Below are 27,289 nucleotides of genomic sequence, written 5' to 3'. Positions count from 1 at the left end.
ACTCTGGGATTTTTTATTCTTTTTTTTTTTTTTTTAATTATCTCCAATGATTTTTTGTTAATTTTTGATTTGGATTTTTGCGTGGTTGGTTGGTTGGTTTTGGTGTTTGCTTAAAAACAGCCAGAAAAGCAGCAGTGTTTCAGATGGCATTGACAAGAGGACACACTTGATAGTAAGTGTCACAGAATAAAGCAATACATCATCCTGAGCTTTGGTTGGCTCTGTGGAAATAATTAATGAAAAGACTGATGGCCATTAAAGGACAACTGTAGCTCTCTTTGGGAGGTTAAATACATTCTCAGTAAGCAGAGGTGAGTCTTCTTTCATTACCTGGATTATTGAAAACACCTAATTCTTGCTCTGGGATATAATTCTGATCAGGCACAGTATTGCTGTACCAAGCAGTACACAACATAAAGCACAGTGTTTGGTATTACAAGTTTTCTTTAACAAGAGCATATTTACTATTTTATATGTTCTACTTGGAGAAGGTGCATTTTCCTGCAATTTAAAAAAGAGAAAAACTGCTTGAATTTTCCTGAAGGCAATATATTTCACTGCCTACTAAAAATAATTGTTACTGGGATGGTTGATAAAACACTTAAGGACATTGAAGTGTCCTCCTCTGAAGGTACTGTTTAAGCAGCTTTATATGTCTAACACGTTATGCTGATAGGTTTTTTTCCTGCTATTTCTACATCACAACCAATCCACTATTTTCATTACTACTAGGTCAATAATTATTGATCACTTGGTCATTCAGATTAATTCATTATTGTTTCTATGAATTAAGGTACAGATTGATAATGGAGAATAATTCCATTTTATTTTAAAAATTTTTTTAGAAAGGTAGAAGCAAGCACACAATCATTTTTGATATTTAGGAGATTTAGATACTTAAAAATGTGATACTTTATTATAGCTTTGAGGTGGCAACTTAGATTGCTTGTTTCAAAAACCAAATATTTAAAGTTTCTAATAAAAAATGATGGATATAGGTACAAATAATTCATGTCTTTTGCTGGAAGGGACAGAATGCACAATCAAGGCCAGTTTCCTGCAGCCTTAGCTTTCTGTCACCCATGCTGATGCCACCAAAGGGAGGAGCAGTTTTCCAGTTCAAATGCCCACATCCTAAAAATCATCTACACTTTTGACACTGTGAGATACAGGTCACAAACTATATTCCAATTGCCTTCCAATTGTAGTAAACCTAAGAACTAAGTAGAAAATCAATGCCACCATTAAAGTCTGTCACAGGAAAAAATGCAGGAGAGATTAAGAGCATTTTATTCCCATACTAGCAGTATATTTGTGAATTCAAAATGTGAAATGGAAAATATCACCCATTTATTTAGAAAAAGTTTTAATAACAGTAGCTACTGGAAGACTCCCAGGAAAGAGGTCAAAGCAAAGCTAGCATATACCCTTAATATATCTTCAGCTTGCTGAAATTACAGGTGCTTCCTGATGAGGATTAGTGTCTTTGTATTTCATATTCCTTTCTTTATTTTCTTCCTGTGTCAATAGGTTTTTGAAGCCATATTAGCTCTGTCTTTTCAGAATAGGATTATTATTGCAAAAATCAGTAAAGATGTTTTGTCACTTAATGCTGCTGCATTATAACTTTATATTCTTTTGCACTTGTGATAATTTTAGTTATATTTCATGTTCTCCATATTGAATTACTTATCCTCTACTGATAATATATAATTCCTTATATAATTCCTTCTCTGTGTTTTAGCATGAAGTGTGGTGCTCAAGTGTCTCCCATCTATTGTCTTTTAGCTGAAAAACTGTGTAAACTTTGACCCTGCTTTTCCCAGTGATTTTTTTGAAAACTCTTGAGATCTTTACTCACCCACATGTTTTTTGTTCTTATTGTGGTCAGACATCACCAAACTCTAATGACTCTGTTATCTGGGCCATTTTTTTTCCTTTGTGGGCAAGGTTCCTTTCTGAGGATTACCTGAGCCTGCACTTCTCTGATCATCTTGTGTTGCTTGTGACCCTTGCTTTAGATCAATGCGAAGGAGGTCAAAGCTTAATTATCTATTCCAGCATGAAAAACTGTCAGTAATCTCTGTCTTGCTGTTGTTGGGGTCTTCGCCAATTTTATATATTTTAGTTTCCAGGAGACAGGAAGCCTATCTCATTTGTGGAACTTACAGTAAGTGTATTTTCCTTAGTACAGCTTTCCAAAGACTTTTAGTGATGTTAGTGTGATTTTCCAGGTTTCTCTCTCCCATTCTTTCAACTAAATATGTACATATATCATCCTGACACCTCTCTCAAATACTGAAAGAAGTGCTGTCTAGGGCAGTGTCAGAGGAATTACAGTATCATCCATCCATTTTGAATTAACTGTCCTTTTTTCTCCAGTTTCCTTCGTTTGCCACTGCTTGTTTCTCCTTCGTATCTTCGAAGACATCAGATTTATTCTGTTGCTTTTTCACTTGCTGGTCTTTTTCTGCTTGTTTGTGTAATTCATTTATTCTACTGATTGCCAATGCACCACACAGTTTTTTGATTTAGCTGCTCTAGTACAAGCAGCTTTATGTCCAGTCCCATTCTTCCTTCCTTCCATCACACCTCTGATTCCAGCCTGATGTTAATCGCTGCTCTCACTGACATTTCCAATCTAAAGATTGGTTTTCTCAGCCAGGAGTTATACCTTCTGCACACATTATACCTAGATATATACCATAGATATACCTAATATAGGTTACACATACGTAGCTGGCTTCAATCAGAAACAAATTCAGAAGAAAAACGTTTGGGTTTTCAGTAACTGAAATTCTGCGATTATAGGCAGCTGTAACAAGAGGTGATTCCTTGTTTTATTTTATTGACAGAGATGTGCACAGATTGTTTATGGAGAAAACTCCACTTAAAGTTACTGGAAATGCTGTGACTTAGAAGCACCAGTGATTGAAATTTCTGAAAGAACAGAAACTGCCTTTTGTGCTTTAATATCTATGTAACAGTAATGAAAGCCATGTTGCAATAGACAGCATGTTCACTGCAAGTAAGCAGAAAATTGGCTCAAATACTCTTCTGGTGCTAGCTTCAGCAAGGAAAGGAATGTTTTCAGGTTCCACTATCAATGGATCATTTGAACCATACAGAGTGCTTGCTAATATGTCAAGTCAGTGCAATGTGCCTTCAAACATGAAAACAGTGCTCCATTAGGAATAAAAGCAGCTTAAAAGTTGTACACTGGTCTATTTATCACCTTTTTTAGAGGAAGGAATAAAATATAAAAGCATCTTCTAGATCCCATTAGGCCAAGTCTCTTTTTTTCTTTTCTTTTTTTGTTGGTCTTTGATTGGTTTTTCTCTTTTTGATACATTTCTGATTATATTCTGAAAGAATGGTGATTTAAGTAGCTGCATTATTATGTTTCCCATGATAAACTCTGCTCCTGATGTGCCTGTGCAGATACAGGATTTAGAACCCACATTCCTGCACCTCAGCCTTATGTTACTGTATGTTACACTGAGGTAGATGGAAGTACTGTGGAGATTAAGTCCTCGGGCAGCAGCATCAATTATTTTTAGAGATGTATTTCCTGACCTTTGTGGAAACTTTTGCTTGTGTAGAGGCTTCATAAATAAGTAAAAAAAGCCAGTTAGCCTACTTGTACCATAAACCAGATGTGCAACTCTGTGTGGCAGATGTGTGTGTCTGTGTGACAAGGTTACATTACTATGAAATTTTAGTTGATTTTCCCTCTGCTCAAAATCAGTGAGTTAACTGGAAGAGGGGAGAGTGTTTGGTGTAAAGGTAGAAAGGTATCATCCAAGAGCACTCTGAATTTAGTACTGTAAGAGACACTGAACAAAGGAATCAGCAGGATTTTGGCTTGTCCTCCTGAGAGGTTATAACAATAATGTCAAAATCAAGTGTTTAAAATGCGTTTAGCACCTGAAAGGCTATAATGTTGAAAAAAGTAGTGGAAAATCAAAATGATGACTTCAGTGTAAAAATGAACATGATACCTGTGAAAATTATACAGAATTGGAAGGCAGTTACTTTTAGAAAATCAATACAAAAACATTCAATAGAAACTGACAAGAGAACTGAAAGCTTTTTGCTAGAATAAGATGAAAATAAGTCAGAGACAAATAGAAGCTGACCCATAAATGAAAGATTGCTGAATGCATGTGATCTATATGTAAACAAATATCAATATGTAAAAAAATGCAATGCAATGACTCAAAAAAAAATTAAAAAATTAAAAATAGAGTCCTTTCAAGAATAATATGGGAATATGCAAAATAAGTAAAATAAAGATCATTGCTTTGGAAAGATTAGGGCATGTGATCATGTAAATAAGAATAATGCTATGTTAGTATACTTGTTTCTTTTATTATGATTTTGATTTAAGTTACTCATTGAAATATGCTGTTATTTGGTCACCTTGTGCAAATGTTTAGTTCTTTCTTCTTTCTTGAATAGCTTTTGTAAATTATTGCAAGTCACAGGAAGATGCAAGGGAAGTGAAGGAAGTATTTTGGTCTAGAATTTTAAAGAATATTGTATGCATCCTTGGAAGGGGAAGATCCACATTCTTATTCTCCACATCATCTCTTTTCAGTGCCTTATAATTTTTTTTTTTTTTTTTACTGACATTATTTCAGAAAGTCACTTCTGCTGTGTTCAAGAAATTCCAGACCAAACTTCAAGCCAAGATGGGTTTTGAGTGTCTCCAGTGATGAAAGCACAGCTTGAGACAATTTGAGAATTCTTTCAGTTGTGTTGTTTATAAATAATTGAATCTTTTGTCTTGCAAGAATACACTGTTTGATAGTACTGACTAGAGAGTGGGAAGCACAAGAGAAAGCTTTCTGGACCTTTTGTTTCAGTTGAGTTGAAGAAAATTAAGATGTTCCATGTTTTTAAATACACAAAACAATATTGACTAAAATGAATGTGTGCCTTTCTTACCACACTATCTGCTGCTCCAGCGGCTTTTGTAAGGATGCTCTACAAATTTCCTGTTAGAAAAGACAGCATCTCTCTCTGTGCTCAGAGAGGGGTTGTTATCTGGGGCTTTTGGGGCAATAACTGTAGTGACACACTTAATTTCTAGAGATGTGTGTCAGTTCTTTATGGCACTGATAAGTAATTTATTTGCTGTTCATGTTTCAAGCTCACTTCTCTGAAAGTTGGTTTGACTTCTTAATACTAGTATTGGCTTCAGAAAAATAATTCACATATCAATATGTGCAGATAGAGATACAGAGAAGGAAAAAAAAGTAATACAGTTAAATCTGTTGAACTCTCAATAAGGGACTGATTGTCACTGAGCTAAATTCATTTTTATCCTTGAAGATTAGAATTGTAGCAGTGCTGAGATTTCTTTGCTACTTGCTCAGATAAGTTATTTGATTCATGGTGTCTCATGAATGATCCATTAGCATTTCTCATGCATTGTGGTAGGTAAACTTTCAAAGGACAGAAATATTGCCTGAGTGTTTCAGAGCTGGGGGTCACTGTGAAGTCACTAAACTGACCCATGAGGCAGATTGGCATTGTCACATCCCATCCCTGGAAGTTTTCAAGGCCAGGCTGGATGGGGCTTTGAGCAACTTGGTCTAGTGCAATGTGTTCCTGCCCATGGCAGGGGGTTGGAACCAGAGGAACTTCAAGGACCCCATCCAACCCAAACCATTCCATGATTCCATAGCACTCTAAAGAAGAGCAAACCAGAGTTCCTGCATTAGAACTTTGGCCAATTTTTCTGTTAAATATGCTCTGAAGACCTAACAGATAATTAAAGGGTAGCAGTGCTGACATAGTGGCTGAAAGTATTGGTGTTCAGTTTTGCTACTCACATTGCAGGGAAAACCCTCCCACCTAGAATTCCAACATGCATTAACGTCAGAGAGACTACTCATATCACCAAACCTGTATTTTTATCTTGCTGATGTATCTGCTGATTCAGTTTTAACTGGGAGATCCCACTGAAGAATGCATTATTTGCAATATTTAGGGTAACACAATGCTAATTAAATCAGCGAATATAGCCACTGGGTGGAATGGTGAATTATGTCCTGATTTCAAACCAAAAAAATTCTAAAAAAGTAAAATGGTTCTCCTGTTTTTGTCCATTTTTTCGGAGACAATAAGCAAACATTCCAGTTTTATATTTTAGTTTGGTTTAATTTGGTTTTTTTTGTTGTTTTTTTTGGGGGGTTTTTTTTAGATTTATTTTATGTTATCCTTAGCACTGAAGGATAGATGCAAACACTGAAAGCTCTAGGCAGATGAAGCAATATCATGAGCAAAATATAAATTGCTGGAATGGCTAATGAAAGCCTAGAGCAGGGCTGAACACAACCTGAGGCAAAATTAAGTAGTTCTTTATCTCAGCTTCTTCTCTCCAGGGTGAGAACTGCATTTTTTGTCTCATCCATAGATTGAACTGCTTACTCAGTGCTATTGAAAATGTATGTTATATGTATATGTACACATATCTTTACCATTTATTTAGAAAATTATATAATATATAATCCAGATGAATTTGGACATTTAAATTTTTTTTAGCTGTAACTATGCAAATATTTTTATAAAATAATTTTTTATATGTCTTTGCTTGATTGATGATAGCAAATGGTACAAAATGCATATTTTTTAAATATTTTTTTTTTGTGCACCTCTTCAAGTAACTCAGTTTTAGTTGAGTGGAGTTACTGTTTAATTTCCCACTTTCTTTTAGAATAATCAGAGCTAATTTTTTAAGTAATTTTATGAAACACTTTCTGGTTGTCTCACAAATATAGTTCTTGACTTACTTTCTCAAACTTTGCATTTTTTCCTTCCAGTTATAGATCTCCTAAGAAATTATTTTCATTTTTTTGGTATCTCAGCACATATCTGCACAGAACACCCCTGTTCTGCTCATCTTATCTCTTCATTTCTGCACCAGGTTCATTCCTTCTTTTCCTTGAGCTCTTCCATTTGTAGTCAGTAAAGCTTTCTTTCAGTTTTCAAAACCAGCTCTTAATTTGATCTTCCCTTATAACAAGGGAAGAGAGGTCAGAGGCAGAGAGATGTTGAGTAGTTGTTTTTACTTTTCCAAAACTGGGAGGACAGTAGGGAATTGAAGTGCATGACAGAACTCAGCAAGAACTTCTGTTTTGCTGCTGATGGAGTTTTTTCCCTCATGATGAATCCCCAGCTCATGATTGTCGTAATACATTGGGTCTTAATTCTCATTTTAAAATTTTCAAGACAGGAAAGATTTCTACTTATTTGATTAGATCATACTTAACGAAATGGAATCATTATACATTAATAATGAACTAATTAATTGTGACAAATTGCAGAGCTGCAGCACTTGTCTCTTCCATTGCCTTGCCTTAGGGGTTATGCTCTCCTCAGCAGATGATGGATAACTTGTCTGCTTTTTCAGCTTGTTGGATGTTGTCACTGAGTGTGAGCTGGATGCCTTTGACAGTATTTTATGCTTTGCTGTGGCATAAGCTGTCAAGAATGGAGACAAGGGATAGATACCCGATGATTACTCACTAGGTCATGCACCTGAAATCTCATTTTAGAAGAAAGATTGTCTTTGGTTAGTCCTGCAATGTTTCTTTAAATGTTGTCCCTAAAGCAAGCTTGTAGGAGCTTGTTATTCAGAACATTTTTGTCTTGCCAGTTTTTTGTCTCTCTCTTGTAGATAGCTGAAGGAATAAAATAATTTTTTGTTTGTTTCTGAAAAATTATGTATGTCTTATTTTAATAAAAATAAGTATTTTTGTCACTTACTCTTTTTAATTTTCTGACTTCAAAAGAAATCATTTGGGGGTTATTTTGAGTGGGGTTTGTTTGTTTGTTTGTTTGTGTGTTTGTTTTGGTTTGGTTTGGTTTGGTTTTTTAGGTTTTTTTAATTTTTTTTGCATTCTGCCAATGGTAGGTAGCCTGAAGTTCAGAAATAAAAAAAAAAAACCCTACATCTCATTTTCATGTTATAAGCTGGAATAACATAGCAGTGGCTTTAGTGAAAATATGTCCACTTGCAACAGGTGGGAAGCTGGCCATTAGTCTGACAGAATATTTGTATCAAGGAAGCAGTTGGTTTTGAGATAAGAAGTTCAATGTTACATGTGACAGTTTGTTTGTATGTCTATAAAAATACGTATTTGGAGGTTTTTTAATCATGCTCAGGCCCATCTTGTTAAGTAAGTTGGGTGCACTCTCCTTGCAGTTATAATAGGAGATATTCCTATGTTCCAAGTACATCTGCTGCTACAGATAAATGAAAATTGAGATGTGACAGTGTGCATGAGCCAGAATGATGCTCTAGAGTATGTTAAGTGCTGCCAGTTAACTGTGAACTTCTTTGCCATTGGAAAGCAAGTTGTTCTCACTCTCTGCTACCTGATTTATTTGACAACTATTGCTTTATGAGAGCTGGATCTATCCATGGTAGGGTTGTAGTTCAGATCAGAAATGCCCTTTGTAAGAAAACATTTTGGCCCAAGTTACTGCAGCTGGCACTGCTGAGCCACTCAGAGAGTGGCAGCTGGATTTCCCTCTGATGCAGCCTAAGCAGAAGTTGCACTCTCACAGTGCCCCTGCCCACACCTGCTCTTAGTGGACATCAGGCTGCAGCACAGGGCAGATGCAGCAGAAAATAAAATCTCCAAATCCTGTATATGAAAATTGTAATCCCAGCAGCAACTTTTTCAAGTTAGCAGCAGCTTTTTCAAGTTAGCTTTTCTAACATAGCTGATTCCATTGCCCTGCACTTCAGGTTGATACAGGTGAAGTTGCTGAAACCAAGGGGCTGTTAGAAAAGCAAAATAAAATAATAAAGCAAAATGGTTGGGGTTTTTGTTTTCCTGAAAGTTTTAAGGAAAAAATAATAGGTCTTATTTTTTGAAACAATTGCTGCAATGGGTTGTTAGCAGATTGACTATTATTTCCCTGAAGTACATGCTTAACTGATGCAGATTGTCAGGGCACAGTGGGATTCAGTTGGTGCTGAGCTGCTGGCATTCAGTTTTTCTTCTTTCAATCATCAAATATGAAAGTTAAACATGTGAAGAAATGCCTGTAAGAATGAGTCTGAAGTTTGGTTTATTTCACTATGTCGTATGAATCCTACATTTTTTTTTAAATCCAGATTCATACTTTTATATCCTTCTCCTTTATCCTGAGAAATATTGCATCCTGTATCCTTACTCCCTGACTTCAGTTGAAAATAGCTGCTTAAAATACTGTGTGACTTCAGGGTTTTGTGTAATATATTCTTAACTAATTTGTTTCCATATGCATTTTTTCACTCCACAGCCTCTGCTCCAGCTGTGTCTATATTTCCTTAGCACATTGTTCACTCCCTAGTATTGGAAACAATCCATACAGAAGCCTTCAGAAATCTCAAACTCAGCAGCTTCTCTCCTTTTAAAAGCTCTGTTTATGCAGTATTTACTCATTCAGGAAGGGTTATGTGCCTTAGTTTAATATGGGAGGCTAAAGTAATTAAAATGTAGCACACTTTAGGCCATTAGGGTAGGTATTTATAACAAGATAAAATTTCTTCTTAAACAGTGAAGTAGATGTAAAATAAGATGTCTTTCTTCATCCCATTCCAGTTTTCTGCAATTTTACTGCCTAGTCCTGTGGTTTTGTATTGACAAAGTAAATTAAAAACAAGGAGACCTTCAGCAAGCACTTTTTAAAAATTTATTTTTGTCTGGACATTGCAGAACAAAGAACTTCTATACTGAGTGATTAAAGCAGTGAATAGAGAAAATTCAGATGAATATATACTCATGAGAGTACCCATGACATGGAAGCAGAAAAAAAACAAGTACAAAGAAGCTTAATTTTACTGTGTTCTCAAAGATCCTTCTGAGTTTTTTTTATTATTTCAAAGGCGTTCGGATTCTTATGAAGTGATTTATAAGGATTTTTTTTTTTTTAATTTTCTTAAAACAGCTAAAGCAATAAGGCCCAGCTCCTGATATTGTCATCTGCTTATTGGATCAGACTGACAAAATACTGTGTACAGAGAGAGTGGCTGAACACTGCAGGGTTGCAGTGTTCTGAAGATGAGGGATGAAATCAGTTCCCTAGGCAATAAAATTTTTGTCATTAACTTCAGGGAGGCCAGGATTCACTGGGACACAGCTTGGCATCTCAGAAGAAGATGGGAGCCTGTGTATCCTTCCACATAGTATAAACTCTGTAGAAGATAAAAAATTGTGTGTTTTTCTTTTTGTAAAGGGACTGAGGAAGTCTCTATAGCAAGAAATAGAAATGTCTTCAGAGCAAGAAGCACCTCTGTTTATGCAGGCAGCAAGCTTTGAGAGAGGAGTTTTATTCTTGCTCCCTCTATATAATCTGGAGACCAACACCAAACCACACTTACTCAGCAGTCAAGGTACAATACCTGTGATGGCCAAGAATAACAATTTCTGTTCTATGTTCTGAGAACTCATAATGCAATTGCATATGGTAAGGATTTTTATCTGTTGGAGAGAGGGGTAGTTGAATTTCAGAAAATATCAGTCTCCTTTCTGTTTGGACCAGCCTGTGACCAATAATAAGAAGAAAAACAGCAAAAAAGAATGTTTGTGGAAATTCCATTATTTTTAATTCACAAGACTCATCCATGAGCTGATTGGAATATTGATGAGAAGCAGGTGTTGTCACATCTTTACCAGCTCAGGTGATGAAACAGGCCTTGTCTCATCATCATTTTACTCACGTTTCCTGCTTGTGCACTATATTCCCCTCACACTTGGTGTGTCTTAGATTTCTGTTGCTAGAGATATATTTTAAATAAAATAAGCCTGCTGTTCCTGCTGTTCCTTAATATTTCACATATATGGGGATTAGATTAGAATCCATTAACCAAATCCTCTGTATTAGTATAATATTTCTTAAAAAATGCGTTCTCCATGTATTACATATATAAGAAAATATTTTTTACAGTACAAAAATGAATAATTGATTTAAATATTTTCTAATATAGACAACATATATATGTATGTACTCTATTTAGAAATATATATGAAGTCAATATAGATATCAATAGTTTATTTGTAAGCATTTAATATTCATTAGTTAGAGATGAATAAGTGGTTTTACTTCCAATTTTTGCTCTGCTATTAACACTTTATAAAAGTGCATTATTGAGGTTCCTCAATTTAAGCTTCTAAATGGACATTTTATTTATTTGTAACAAAGGGTGACATATCAGAGTAGGGCAGCTTTTCGCTTGCCAAATCCAATTCTTAATCTAGCTAGTTCATGTCATTCCTTTAATAAAATGATCAAGCTCAGTCTTAAAAGATCTGGGCTGCTTCCTGGTATCTCATAGCAAAAGACCATTTTAGGACATTCTGCTCTAGAAGAGACCTTCTAATTTATTCTCAAGCACTTTCTACTCATTTGCTGTGCCAGTGCCACCCTTACTCTTACATACCATTTTTGAGGGTGGGCTTCCTTTCTGACTCATTTTTGAGGTTGCATCACTGAACCTCTGTCTAATTTCAGAGGAAAGATTTTCTGTTCTTCTCAGCCTATCTTAGTAGCCACATTCAGCATTTTGTCCACTTGCAGTTCCTCTCCTTGTCATGATGGATGAAACAAACTTACAGAATCCCAACCAATATGATGAGTGGTCATTTATTTATGGTACTATCACATCTCTGGTTTTGCGGAGATATGTGTGTTTTCCAGTTTACCATGGCTGGGGAGAGGAAAGAAGGAAATGTTAGTGGATGTTATGCATGTTATAAGAAAAACTGTAAGAACTTTTTAAGAGGTGATCTACATAAAGCCAAACAGGATGGCATCAGTTCTGAATTAACTGCTTCCAGACCACAATTAAAACTAAATATGATGGAAAACAGCAAAATAGTTTAAAAAAAAAGCAGAAAGCATGAAGTAAGAGAGCATTTTTGCATGAGTTTGTCTGTTCCTAGTCCTTTTCCTTTTCACTAAAGCCAGCTATTGCTTGGGATTTACTGATCTTTTAAGGTGCTCTGGTAATTAGAAAGTAATTGAAGTGGTGGTACTGTGGCAGAATAATGACAGCATTTAATAAATTATTCTAGAAGAGCATTTTCAGACAGTCTTTTGATTGGTTTTATTTGGTTTTGTTAACACCTAATTAATTTTTTTTAGAGAGAGACGTCTTCATTAAAGATCAAGCATATCTCTGTAGTTACTCTAATTTGAATGTCACTAGGATATCCTTTGAAATGCTAACAAAAATTAGAGCAAAGTAAAGGAAGAGCAGAGTTAATATATGAAATATGTGCATGGTTTTTGATAATTAATCCCTTATATTTCCATAAAAATACAACATATTTTTCTGTTTGTATTTTTTCTGGTGGATTGTTTTTGGGTTTTTTTGGGGTGTTTTTAAAGAAGGAATTATTTCCAAATAGTGACTCTACTTTCAAGTAATCTGTAAAATTATTAGTGAATAGTCTCATTATTATTTTTCCAATAATAAAATAATACTAAAGGCTTATCAGGTCCTTAAACTGTGCATATCTCTACAAAATCTGAGAAGTCTTCTAGAGCCACGCTAATAAACAGTATCTTCCACACATTTTGTCTTCTTGCCATCTTCCCAGAAAATAACCTTACAGCCCTATGTGGTTGACATCGGGTTTTATTCCATTCTGAAATACATCCTGGCATACTTTGAGATAAGAGGAAGCAAGGCAACAACATGTAAGATGCACAAATGTTCAAATGTTGTCAGCAATGGCTGCAGTTTAGAATATGGATGTCTTTTGTGTTTTGTGGAGATAAACTTGTGTACTAAAGGGTCTGTGTCTCTGCATTGTATTAACTCTTTTTTGTTGAATTATAGTAGAAGCCTAATTCCATCTTCTGTTCTTGACATTTTTATTCTCATTTACCTCTCTTGGCTGTTGCTTATTTTAATAAGATTTTACTGTGCTTCTCTGGCTATCAGTGTATGGCAGCAAAGCCAGGCAGCAGACAATATATAGCATTGCCAATTAATTTACTTGATTTGGCACAGACACTACAGTATTCTAGACTTCACTGACTTCTTAATGGAATTATTTATAGAAGTGTCTGAGACATAATGTCAAATATCTAATGAGGCGTGGAGAAGTTGTTAATTTAAAAAGAAAAAAGTACATGACATTTTATCATTTATGCTTTAATTATGGGCGTAAAATATCTACTCTATAGAAGTTGAAATTCTTCAATTCAATTATTGCTCCATTTATTAAAAATTGTATTTCAATACTTTGGTTTTATTCACCATTAAATGCATATTATCCAAACAATTCTGATTATCCAGTAATTTTTAATTATGATATGTAGGGATATGGAAATGCTTCATTCAAAGTAAGATTTTGTAACCAATTTGAAGAAATGTAATATGTGCAAGATCTAGAAGAGCATTGCAGAATGACCTGTCCAGTTGGAAATTCCACTGCATAACAATGGCTGTCTGTTAAATTCAAAGACCTAGTATTGCTTTTCCTCCCTTGCTTTGAGTGAAAAGGATACATTGCCTTGGTACTTGTTCTGATAAAATTTGAGAGTCTAAAAGAGAAGGTAGATACTACTCAGTTCCCTTATCTCTAAAGATTTTGCTATTGCTCTCTTTTACCTGTTTTCTAATCAGCTGTAAAGTTTCTTTGGATGACTGTTTTGAGTAGGACACTTTCCTTTTGTTTTGTATAAAAAGCGTAAATGTCTAAATTCGGGTTTCTAATGCCACTCAAAGGACCATTTATTTTGGAGAAAATGTTCATTTTGAAGCCACTATAAATCTTTTCCTTGCTTTGGCCTTTTTGCTATTGCAAGAGAGAAGAAGCTGACTTATAACAAACATCTAAATTCAAAGGGTTGAAGTTCAAGTTACTGCTAGAAGAGTTATTCAAATTATATTTGGGAGTTATGCAGAAAATTATTGTGTTTGTGGGTATATGCATGTATATGCATATACTAATAAAGACACACATATGGATAAGCCAGTGCAAAAATCCATTTTTAAAGTACCTTGAAATAAAATGCCTAGTCCTTCCTAGTCCCATGTAAGAGAAGACAGAAATGCAACTTTCCAATGGCAGTGGGGAGTGAGTAAAATTCTGTGTAATTTAAGATAAACATGAAGGAATATAATGTTAAAAACAATTAGTGAAACCCCTAAGTCATAAAAAAAACAGTTTATACCTTCAGAAGAGTTTCTCTTTTATCTGATGAACATGGCTACACATGGAAGCGTCTCTGCCTGCACATATATATGCAAAAATATGCACTTGCAAAAGTATTGTCCCTCTTTGCCCACTTTTGAATACCATAGTATGTGATTGAAAATATATATTTAAATCATAACAATTACTACTCAGTGTTTTCTTTAAAGAAATCAATGGGTGAAATTCATCAAGCATGGTATGGAAGGGTAATACATTCCAGACATTTAAAGAAGATTAAAGAACTGCAAGGAGCTCCCTTCTCTTCTCCCCAGTGTAGCTGCCACATCAGGGAACAGCAGCTCACATATTTTCAGATATGGGAAGTAGCTCTCAGGCTTTTCAAATGAAGCTGTTCCCTGTCTTGCATGCAGGCCAGAGCCTCCACATTGAATAAATCATCAGAAGCCATCTCCATTTCTTTTAAGGAAGGTACAGCAGTGCTCCCTATTTTTTATTGATTGCATTTGTAGGGGAAAATTGAATCCATTCCTTGTCAAGGTCCCTAAACCTCATATCATAAAGAAGAAGGAAAAAAATGAAAAGATGGATGGAGTTCAGTGAAATTAGCCACAAAAAATGATCTTTCATATTGTGTGATGATGAATTTTATTTTTTCATCTTGTTTGTAGCATGTGAAAGGTAGCAGCTGATGTACTCTGAAGTAGTAATCTTCAAAGACTTCTTTTAGAAGAGCTGAAAATAAGCTTCTTGGAGAGTTTTCTCCAGCTAGATTTCCTGCCAATTATCAGTCAAGAGCTCTTTCCTGTATGTATGTTAACTCAAAGAAAGACAAGCAGAAATACAGACGTGTGACTGTAACACCTCTAAATGTTTTACTTTAGTAAAATGCATTTTTTTTTCCAAACAGAAAATAAATTTTCACTGCATAGATGAGGTCAATATAAACTGTCTCTCCAATTAGGATATTCTGACAGGTGCTATGTTCTCTACTATGAGCTAGTGAAAGTACCACAGCTTTGATCTCTATGTGTCAATTGAGAATCAGGATGTTTTATAAGGAATCATTTGAAGGGTAGTTTTTTTTGCTGATTAGGGCTGGGTTTGCTTGCTTTTCTTTGGAAAGTTTCAAATCCATTGCTCTAGGCTTTAAACCAGAACTCAGTGATACTGGTTTGAACTTGTCTATTACCAGTGATATTGCATTCCAAAAAAAAAAAAAAAAAAAAAAGGAAAAAAAAAGAGGACTTGATTTACAGCTCATTTTCTTAAGTTCAGGGTGTATGCTTTAGCAGAAGGAAAATATTAATAGAAGCTGTAGAAAAACACTTAGAAAAACAAACTAATCAAACCAAAATTCCCAGCACCCCTTTCCTCATTTACTGATTACTGGATTAGTTAACACAGATGTGGGTGCATTCAATATCAAGTATACTTCTAGATAGAATGAAAAAATCCAACCAACAAACCAACCAAAAAAACCCAAACCAAAACCAAACCAAACCAAACCAAGCAAAAAACCCCAACAACAACAACAAGAAACAAGCCCAAAAGACCCCACTCAAAACCTGAATGAACAGAGCTAGTTTGAATTACAAATAGCAAACCCCTGCAGGAATGATTATTTAAATGATCAGGCAATCTTTTTTTTGAGTATCAGTCCTACCAAATAAACTGCTTCTGTTCCAAACACAAATTTTTTTTTTCATAATGAGAAAGTGAATTAAGAAGAAGCTGATATATGTTGAGCCTGTCATGTGTTAGGGTTTATTACAGAAATGAGACTTGGGCACTTAACTGTGAATTTCTGGGGTGCAGGAATATCTGCAATATTGCAGAACATGAATATATTGCAAACTCTTAGTAGCCTTTTCCCAGATTTATTACAGTTTCCATTCTGTTAAGATGCTCTTTTCTTGTTGCTTTTCTTGAATTCCACATTATTTTTTTTTTTTTTATTCCAGCTTCATGTCTTGGGCCATTTGAGAGTTTTGTTTTTTTCCCCTTGCTGCAGATTCTTGGTTTTTTTTTTCCTGTTGTATTTATCTCCAGGAGAAAGTTATAGAGGGGGAGGAGGAAGGGGAAGGTGGTACGTAAATAATATAATAAAACTCTTAAATCTCACTGTAAAACATCACTTCCCCACAAATATTACACACAAGATCTAGTAATCCTTATCTCTTACTTTACAGCCTAATCTCAACAAGTCTAATAAAGTACAAAAATTATCAGTTCTATTTTTTGGTTTTGGCACTTCAGTATTTAGTTATTTTACTATCTGTAGACCATCTCCTTTTTTTGGTATATACTTATTTGAGATATATATTTGCAAATATATGACTGTGTATGTGCAGAGGTGTGAGCATACAGATGTAACCCTTTGTGATACATTTCTGGGGGATACTGCAATCATAGAATCATAAAATATGCTAAGTGGGAAGGGACCCATCAGGATCATTAAGTCCAGCTCCTGGCTCCAGGACCTGTGTGCCTCTAGAGCATTGTCCAGATGCTTCTTGAACTCTGTCAGGCTTGGGGCTGTAATCACATCCCTGGGGAGCCTGTTCCAGTGCCCAGCCACCCTCTGGATGAAGAACCTTCCCCTGATACCCAACCTAAACCTTCCCTGACACATCTCCCTGTTTTCTTTATAAGTCCCCTTGCTGGTCAAGAGTGAAGGCATTGGTGCCTGTCTCTCCAAACAGGAAACAGCAGCATGAAAATCAAGCTGAAAATATCTTGTCTACCTAAGTGACAGAGCTTCTAATGACTTAATGGAGCCACTTCTGGAAGCAAAATGTGACACAAAGTCAAGTTTAGAGAGTCCGTGCATAATCTTTAATTGCGCAGCAGGTCAAATGGGATCTAAGACAAAATTGAACAGTAACCATTTAAAAATTATAATTAACATCTCACAGTGCCTCAGGGAATTTTTCTTCTTTACATAAACATATATTTATTTATAATCATCTACTTGACAAAAAGAGAGGTATATAATACAAGCTTATTGCTTACAGGAAATCTCGAGAGTTGAAAATTTAATTGGATATTTCTTCAGAAACTACTTATTGAGAAAGTAATATCTTAAAACTACTCTGAAAAAAACAGATAAACCTTTCTGCAAAATACGTGGTGTAGCAATTTTCTCCTTAACCTTTAAAAACAAGCTTATAAAATTTAATGTTGTGATCTCATTTCTCTAGTACCTTTTAAGAGCCTTACTTGGGAAATGGGCTATAAACTGTTAACTTTCAACCTATCCTTATTTTTGCCTTTTTTATTGTAGTAGGGGGCTTGAATGTGGACCTACATACCAAATTTTGCTCTGTAATGCCACTCAGGTCCCTTAAATGTGAATTGGTTTTATTTCAGCTTGACTTGCCCATTTGCAAAAGATGAATTTCCTTTCCTGTGTGCAGTACCAAAACGTCAGCAGGATCTCTATGACAAGTGGCAGTTTTCATTGGATTTATACCTACATCTTTAGCTCTTTTCAAAGTTTTTTTTTTCCTCTAGGTTGCTTTCCACTGTTGACTTGCTGATCTAGGTGCTTCAATTTAAGAAATATTGCTTCAATCCCAGTTTGCAACACAAAAGAAAGAATTAGTGACTAAAGCATCAAAAAGCCTTTGCTTTTAAAAAATAATTATGCATTTGAAATTACCTAAAATTGGTGGTGGGGGAGAGAGGAGAAATAATGAAATACTTACAACTGATTGAGGTGAAAAGCGTGATTTATCAGAAGATGTTTTGTTTCACAATGCAATTTCATTGATTACTGAGTCTAGTCCATTGATTGTTTAGTGCAGCAATGTTGATCACTCAATGTTCAATTTTAAAGTTTCCCAATATAGGTCTTTCTCAAGAAGGTATAGAACATGCTAAAATATTTCATATTGGTTTCATATATAAACTATTTCCTTGATTAAAACAAGTATTGGTACATTGGGAACTTCATGAATGTAAGTTTCTGTGTAACTGGCAACATAGTGTTTAGCTGAAATGTGAATTTTCTTGTATTTTGAGTTAATTGACCCAAGTCATAAATGTTAACATTCACTTTGCTGTCCTTACTGTCAGAAGGCAGATCTAGGAACATTAAGATCTTTTTAGTGTGTGCTAATGAGCACTGCTGTTCATGCAGCCACAGCTTTATACTAGCAGTAAGTCATCAGTGTCTTTTTCCCATTTAATCCATTTTGAAAGGGACATCTCTGTTAGGTTTATATTATACCTACTGGTATAATATACCAGTGCAACTGGGAAGTGCAATTAGAGTGACATCTCAGAAAATAAGTATTTTTAGAAGATGTTGTCTGTTGCGATACGACACGAAATGAACGATTCACACGCTGAGATGTCCAAGGTAAAAAAGGGCACGTTTATTTCCAGACCTTGATATTTAAATTCCAAAGGTGACCATGGATTGGAGGATGAAATTGCCACCTCTCCAACCACACTGGTCAAAACAACAGTCCATCAATTCTCTCCTCCTCCAGAAAGGAATGCAAAACAATCATTATTTACATGAAAAGTGTATAAGAAATTTCATTACAAAAATATAAACATCAGAAGGCTTAGGAGGACTTTAGAAGAACAGGGTGACAATTGTCTGTGCAAATAAACCAAGGATCATGGCATGCAAATAATGCAACAGGAAGAAGAGAGTGTGAGGAATTTAAAGAAAATGTTCATTGAAAAGAAATGTTTTTTTCTTAAAATTTAATTTCTGGATTAGTTACAATAAATCTTACCACTTTCTCAATATTCCAGCTTGTTTTTTGTAGCCATTGCTTCCCATGTTAGGATGTGAATTTCTAATACAGATTTGTTTTGTCTGTGACAGCAACGATTGTGTTAAATGAGCTCAACTGGACGGCAGCGCTGGATGATGTGTTCAAGCGGAACCGGGAAGAGGACCCCACGTTATTATGGCAGGTTTTTGGCAGTGCCACTGGCCTGGCAAGGTATTACCCAGGTAACTGAACTGTCCTGGACTGTGGGGGTCCCAGTTGTGGGTTTCTCTGGGTCTGATTGAAGGCACTTGAGACAGCAATTCATGTTCAGACTCAGGTGTTTATTATTTCTTATCAGTAAAACAGTCTCACTACTGTGAGTTCAGCAGCTTTTCATTAGAAGGCACAAAATGGCCAACAATCTCTTATTACAAGGTCTTTTAAGACTAAAGTATCCAATTAAGAACTGACACCTAGATTATTTTCCCTTTTTAACCCAATAGCTGATCCCAAAAAGCCCGTTGTGCAGACTTTTCTGCCCAATTACAAAATGCCACCCAAACCCATGAAGAAGAAGGAAGAACAAGCATGAAGAAGAAACCCAGGATGACACCCTGTGCCCTCCATCTTGCTTCCATCCACAACACACTAAAAATCCCAAAACCTAAATTTCTCACCAAGTGATACACCTACACTGCTCTCTATAATCTATTTCACACTTTTGTGGATTCCAGTCTATCTTGAAGCCTAGGAAACTTTCTCCATGAATGAGGGTCAAAGTCAGTGCTCCCCTGGGGGTCAGGGCACCCCAGAGCAGGCAGAGAAATATTCCCAGTTCCCTGAGTTTCCACACTAGAAAACTGTCCTATGCCATATATTGCATTGAAAATATACTGAATTATCTACGAGCAGTGAAATATAACTAAAACTTGTTTTTTTTACATCGGCACTGTTTCTTTATATCAGAATTACACACTCAAGGACTGTGAAATTATTCTGGCATAAAGCTAACATGAGGGGGAAGGAACTGGGAGTGAAATATGTAATTAGTATTTTTTTTAAGTAAGAAGAACAGAAGATTATGTAATTTGAAAAGCAGAAGAGTGTAATTTAATTTTTTCTATTATTTTCTATACTTTGTGTAAATAATCACTTGAATATTTGCAAGTGAGATTTTTGTGCTTGTCTAGTTTTAAAGATATCAACCTGGAAAATAGACATATAGTCATGTTATACTACATCAGTGAAAATGTGAGTACACCATGCTATGTTCATGTCTCTCAGAATCCACAACCTCTGACAGGTACATCTTTGCTATTAGAACTAAGATCAATTCTACTTGATTACTTCAACCAGCATCTGTTTCACCAAAGAATCTCATCACTTGATCACACTAATTAATTTAAATAGATGTATATTTTACTGAAATTAGATAATGAGTAGCCTGACTTTGATTTTTGTTGTTTGCTATGTAAAGGAAAGCCTTGTTTTATGGCAAGACCTGTGCTGCTGCTGCTGCTGCTGCTGTTAAGTGATGCTCTTATCAATGCCTGAATAATGTGTCCACTACACACATAACAATTGTGTGAAGCAGTTGACTCATGCCTACAACTGCCTGAGGAAGAACTTTGAGAACCTTTCTCTTCTGTTTACACAAGATTGTTTGTGTTTCTGAGGGTGAAGGGGATTATTTTAAAGCTGTTATTGTACCATTAGCACAAGTGCTAGCACAGGCAGAGAAACTGCCTCAGGCTAGTTTACAGGAAGAATATTTCCTAGCACTTGAATCCTGTTTGTTTTGTCATGCTGGTTGATCATGAAATAAATACAGGGAGATGTTGCAGAAAAAAAAATATTGAAAATTCAGATTTATTATTTATTTTGTTTTCCAACTCTTCCAATGCTTTTGGGATCTATCATCATGTGTGGGGCCAGCACTTGTAATGGCTTACTATGTGATGCTTTTTTAGTACTGAAAAAGAATGTTTCTTAAATATATCTCTCAGCCAATCTCTAAGAAATAATATTTCACTTAAAAATAAATCCCATATTTAAAAATAAATTTAAAAATTTTAAAATACATTCCTATATGTAAGAATGTATTTTTTAAATTACATTTAAAAACACATTCATATATCTAGCTAACCTGTCTAATCCAGTTGCTCACCAACACAACATAGGAGCCTCAAAATCTCTATGTATTCTTCCTTAGAACAGCTGTATAAATAGGAAAAGCTTGTCTGTTTTGTAGGTGCAAATGTTACTTATATATACTTCATCTAAATGCAATTTTAAATTTTATGTGAAGCCCATATACTCACACCTGCTATTTATTCCATAGCTAAGTATTTACCAGCTGTCCAATTCTGTCAGAACATAACTTCATAAACTCCTAATTCCCCAGTTCTTAAATGCTGGACATACATACACAGTGTAGATCAGTCTGATACTCTGTAGGTTATATCTGTTTTGTGCATCTGCTTCCCATTGTAGCTCAAATTGAAAAGCCTTTTACATTTTAGGATTGTATAGTAGGTCTTTGTGCAAGGCTCTCCATTCCTCTCTTGTTGTAAACTTTTTCTCAGTTTGCTGACATAAGAGATGTTCTAAAAATTAATTCAGGTTTCATATGCTGAAGTGGATGCTTTTCACATTTGCATTTTGAAAATTATGTTATAAATTATAAAAAAATGTTTCATTATATTGGCCTTTGGAAAGCCTGTTTCAAAATGATGAATTTTTTCCATAGTGATGATATTTGTGAAAGAATTTGGAAATATCAAAACCCAAAATTAAAATGCATAGATAAGTCTGTTCATTATTATCTGGTACATATTCACCCAGTCTTTCTTCCCGTGTTAAAAAAACCCTTCAGTACCTCTAAGCTGCAAAGGGTGTTTTCAAACAGAGTTTCTGTGTATTAATGTTTTTTATCTGATACTGTCCCACTGCTCTGAGTCGTGGCCAAAGGGCACATACATCACTTCTGTTCTGAGGAGGCTCTTGGGCTGTCCTTTTCTCCATAGTAACCAACAGCATGAAGGGAACTTCCTATGAGCAGCCCTGTGGGAAGAATGTGTAAAATATGAATGCTTGAGCCACCAGCCCCCCACTCTTCCCCTACCACCTGTGGGTGCATTCTTCTCCCTAGATTTATTCTGAGTTATCTTATCCTATCCTGAGTTCTTGCTGCAGTCCCAGTTCCAGTGAGCAGTCATGTTTGGGGTTTGGTGGGCAGGGATGGAGAACCCTTGCAGCTGTGCAAAGGTTCTTAGAGGATTTTAGCAATGTTTAGGCCATTAATCATTCCAGTCTCTCACATTACTATCAATATTCTCATCAGTTTCAATGGCAGCATATTTTTTGAAGAGAAATGCTAAGCTCTGTTACTCCACTGGCAATCATCCATTTTGACAGAAGATGCCAAGAGCAATTTTGAGATTTCCATTAGCTACTGCATGAGCTCTGAAGAACTCAAAAGAAAACAGCAATTTAATAAAAGAGCTCAAAAAAAAAAAAAGAATTTCAAGTCCATGAAACTTTTAAGAAGGATGGAACATATGCTCATTCATATGTTTAAAGGCACAAATCAGGAATTAGTCTTTCATCCATTGTAAGACCAGCCCTCATAATCACAGGCCTCTGCAAGCAAAAGGAAGTTCTGGAATAAGGACACCTTGATCCCAGTGGAGGAAGGTTGAGTTAGGGAATATTTAAACAACTTGACTCAAAGGAATACCAAGTAAGTTTTCCTGAGACAGTAAACTGGGAGGAACTGTCAACTCCCTCAAGGGTAGAAAGGCCAGCTTAATATAGAATAAACAGTTGCACAACATTTGGATATTTTATGAATTTTTTTTTTTTTACATTTAATGATTCTTAACTACAGTTAAAATATGTCAAATTGTTATAACAAGTGAACAGACTGACTCATAAAATTGTCAATTCATTAAATTTATTTTAAAAATATATGATAAATATAATAATTTTAGGTCACTTAAATTTAAATAAAGGGAATATTATTTAAAGACACTAGAAATTTTCAGCCTTTTTCCTGTCAGCAGACAGTTTTCCATCATTGATGTATAACTCAAGAGTGAGAGCCAGTTTTCAAAAGTGCTGTGAAAGAAAGCTCAAATGTATTTTGTGGGACTCTTTTTCACAAACACTACTGAAATTCAGTATTATGAAAACAGTAAACAAAACCAAAGGAGTTTCTTAGGTAAAACTATGAGTCACTAAGTTCAAAATTTGGATTCTCTGCGGTAGGGCAAGAGAGCCCAAATTATTAGAAATGTTGAATTGCTTTCTCCTTAGTAGCAGGAGATGTACATCTACCTGCCTAGTTTTTTGACTTCCTAAGTCTAATTCCAGAACCCTTTATTGGCTTTGAAGATGTAATTTTAAGATGACTCTTGACTAATTCTAGTCCAGACAGAGGCTTTCAGTATTTTTTGATTCAAAATAAAAGCAGTAATCGGGCAGTGATTTATTAAGATCATTGAAATTAGCAATTCATTCCAATCCAATTGAAACTTTTTCTGTTTTTTTATAAATATTGAACCTGTCACTTGTGGGTTTGCACATGTAGGGGTTTGTTGGTGCTGTGTGGACAGCATGGTATTTTAGCCTAGATCAGGTTTCAGTTTTAATTTATAATTAACCACAGAGCACTGGACAAATCTGTTGCTCAGAAATAAATTAATTTAATTTAAGTAGTTTAATATGATTTGACAGATATTAAGTTACATAAATTTTGTGAGGCATCTATCCAGGTAATTTGAATGCTAGGTTTTAGAAAGCAGCTATCTAAAAGAACAATTTAATATAATTTTTTTTTGTGGACTACTTGGAAGTGTAGATATAAGGTAACCAGTTCCTCTTTTAATCATGAAATTCTTTTTAATTATAGACATAATTAGGATTATAATTGTTAATCAATGTTTCATTAAAATACTGCAGTGGAAGGCATATTATTTTCACTGCAGCAATTACTAATTAAACAAACTTTAAAAACAACTTTGTATTTATGTGCCTTTTACCAGATACCATCTCTCTCCCTTTCTTCATTTTGTTGGGTCTTTTTGGGGTATTTTTGTTTTGGTTTTTTTGGACTGCAGACAGCAGACATTTATTTGTAGTTAAATATGATACAGGAGGCTTTCTAGCTACAGTAATAAATCTACTTAAGGAAAAGTGGTTGCATAGGATTACTCAAATGAAAACACAGCCCTGATTTAGATGAATGCTTAGTAAAAAGCTGTTTGATCAGCAACTCTGACTCAGCTCTGTTGGGGAAGTACACTAAATAACAATTTTCCCAAGGGTTATACTAGAAAGGGTAATACTGATAGGGAGACTGATAGTGCTGATAATTTCAGATTTCAGCTAGTGGAATCCATAATATCCATAACAGTGGCATGATGATGCATGAGAAAATTCAGCATCTTTTATGAGGAAATGCTGAACATAGGGACATTGGGACAGTGTTTGGTCTGCAGTGACCAAAGGTCTGAAGGTGAGAATGTGCCCCACTTGGTCAAGATCCAAAAAGTTGAGTCAATTCATAACAAAAATAAAACTGAGAAAGAAATACTATCCTGTTTCCAGCTGTCCCAAATCTTCTCATTTTACCTGGAAATTTAACAAGGGCCTATGGGAAGTTCAGCTGAAAGCTTGTGTTCACAATATGGTATTTCTGGCAAAATAGATGTCTTCCAGTCTCCCAAACTTCTGCATAGATCTGTGACTTCTCTCTGTTGTCTTTGTGGAGTCTTTTTGCTGGGGTCTTTCACAGAGGAGAAAGCAAAGTCCAACCTGCAGCTCCACACCCTTCTCTTATCACCTGGACACACATACTTGTCCTCTTCATTTGGCCTTACCTGAATGACCTGTATTAGAGAAGAATTCTTACTTTAAGTAAGAATCATGAGCATGCCCTGATCATGTATACATGTGATTAGTAAATTCATCAGCTCCCTCAGCTTAAAGATGTATCTATGTTATTAAACAGGGTAAGTCAGAGTTTTATTGGAATCCTTTAGAGAGTCCCATGGTGTGACTGAAGGGACAAGGTGTGCTGGCAGCTTTTCCCAATGGACAGCAATGAATGTTGTTTTCTTTCTTAAATACTGCAAAGTTCTCAATTTTGTTCCAGGAGACTTTATGTTCTCAGAGACACCTGGATTATTTTGTGCTATACTGCATGTCATATATATGCTGCATGGCATATAACACACAAGTTTTCATCTGCAAAACACTTCTGGTTAAAAAAATAATAAAACCATCATTTTGTTCTCATTTTGCAGATAAAAGAAACAGGTATAGAGAGATAAAATGGCTTCTTTAGTGATCCTTTGAAGGTTAGGTGTTCAAGCCAGGGTATGCATAGCAACAATTCTTTTAGTATTGAGTGTGCATTTTTGATAACTCATAACTAAATTCAGTTTAAATATCAGCAGGTCTGGTAATCTCCTCTGGATATTTGTCATGTCAGTACTGAATAATACAGTGAAAAAGATTATTGCATTTTTCCCTTTCTTGACCATAGACTTGCTTTCTACTTAGTCTTCCTTTATTTATGTAATAAGTGGGTATAATATGATAGAAATTTTAATTAATTAGAAAAAAAAATCTTTGCATTGCTCATGCCAGTATTTTACTAGGATATTCCTGTGGAATTTGAGCTTATAAGGTATTAAATGGAAAAATTCACACATAAAGAAAGCAGCACTTCAGTGATGATTTTCCAGAAAAGTAATCTTGTCCCTAAAGTCTTCAAAATTATGGATTTAAAATATAGATAGAACAGAGCTATCTGAATAAGGATTATCTCTTATCCTTCATTTAAAAAACAACCAACCAACAAAAAAACCAAAAAAAACTAACCCCAAAAAGCCCAAAAAACTAACCTTTAACCTGTTTCCAGAGTTAGTGAATTGAGTTTCATTTAGCTACTAGAGCATTCCCTGCTTACACAAGTTAATAATAGAAGAGTTTTAAAAATCAATTTCTAATAAAATAAAATGGTATCTCTCAAAATGAAGAACTTGCTGTGCACAGCTGCTCTTGTGTTAGCAATTAATGGCAAGCAATACTGTTGTGGCCATGATATTGAACTCTCCAGAGAAAGTAATTACTGAAGCAGATACTAAGAGACTGGAAAGCCTAAAAAATCCATAGAAAATGAATCAAAAGCCTTGCAAAACTGAGAATGTCACTTTTTTTTTTTCCAAAAGATTTTATATTTTATAGCTGTTAGTTCCTGTTAACAGCTCAACATTTAAAAGAACCTTTAAAGTAGACAAACAAAGTAAAAGCACAAACACTTTCCTGGTAATGCAGCTTATAAATTATCAATTAGTGCAATGTGTGTGTGAGGCAGATAGTTCTACTTTTTCATAGAAATAAGCCTCTTTGAGTGTTGCTCACTTTTTTTTCCTTTTTCCTTTGAAATCTGGGAGGGAGGAACAAGAACTGACATGATTTGTATCTAACCATACTCATCATAGACTTTTTGGTGGAAAATGCCTTTAAGATCATTAAGTGTAGCCATCAGCCCAGCACCACCATCACCTTTACCACTAAACCATGCCCTCAAATGCCACATCCACACATTTTTTTTAACTTCCAGGCATGGTGACTGCCACTTCCCTGCATGTATCAATGCTTCACAACCCTTTCTGGCAAGAAATTTTAATTAATATCCCATCTAAATCTCCCCTGGCACAACTTGAGGCTGTTTCCTCTCATCCTGGTCCCTTGTTACTTGAGAGAAGAGATTGACTCCCACCTCACTACAACCTCATTTCATGACTTGAAAAATCTTACAGTAAGTTAAGTTATGGCTTATTTTTCAAAACTGATGTGCTGAATTTGGCAGTTACACAGGCAGATCCACTGAGTTACAGGATAACCTGCTATTTCTAGTGGAATTAAATACTGCAGCTCACCATGCCTTCATGGTGAAATTCATGGCATCTTTGTGTCTTTATGTTACAGATTTAAATCTGCAGAATTTGCTTTTATAGGAGAAAAAGGAAAACCACAGACCCAACAAAACAGCTTGTTCCTTCTTCTCAAGCTCTTGATACCCCACCCCTCTTTGGGGAAATGGTGGCTAGTCCAGGTGAAACTAATGCAAGCAACACATTTAGGATGAAAATCAGTTTATACATGCAGAAAGAGAAATGTTTGTTTCTGAAATAAGATAACAGAAAGAGGTTCATTTGAAGTGGCAGACTGCAGCATGTATTCTAATCACTCTTGGGTGTTTTGGCACATAGGGACCAAAAATCAATATATTTGTTTTTGTGTGGGCTATTCCCATATCAAATAATTGCCTAACTGATTTGTGATAAAACTGAGTGCACTATTGCCCAT

The 27,289-nt window shown here is 35.3% G+C and overlaps 1 protein-coding gene across 2 annotated transcripts in view; it reads left to right on the top strand.

Moving 5' to 3' along the window:
* CACNA2D1 (calcium voltage-gated channel auxiliary subunit alpha2delta 1) overlaps positions 1 to 27,289 on the top strand; it is a 358,692-nt gene that overhangs the window by 227,191 nt on the left and 104,212 nt on the right. For both annotated transcript variants that reach the window (XM_059847448.1, XM_059847449.1), the window contains exon 7: positions 19,018 to 19,149. In XM_059847448.1, the coding sequence (XP_059703431.1) occupies positions 19,018 to 19,149 (132 nt within the window). The remainder of the gene's footprint in view (positions 1 to 19,017; positions 19,150 to 27,289) is intronic.

The sequence above is a fragment of the Haemorhous mexicanus genome, chromosome 5, assembly GCF_027477595.1.
Source record: "Haemorhous mexicanus isolate bHaeMex1 chromosome 5, bHaeMex1.pri, whole genome shotgun sequence".
Taxonomy (NCBI): Eukaryota; Metazoa; Chordata; class Aves; order Passeriformes; family Fringillidae; genus Haemorhous; species Haemorhous mexicanus.
The sequence above is the reverse complement of the archived record's forward strand: the minus strand, read 5'-3'. Positions and strand labels throughout refer to the sequence as shown.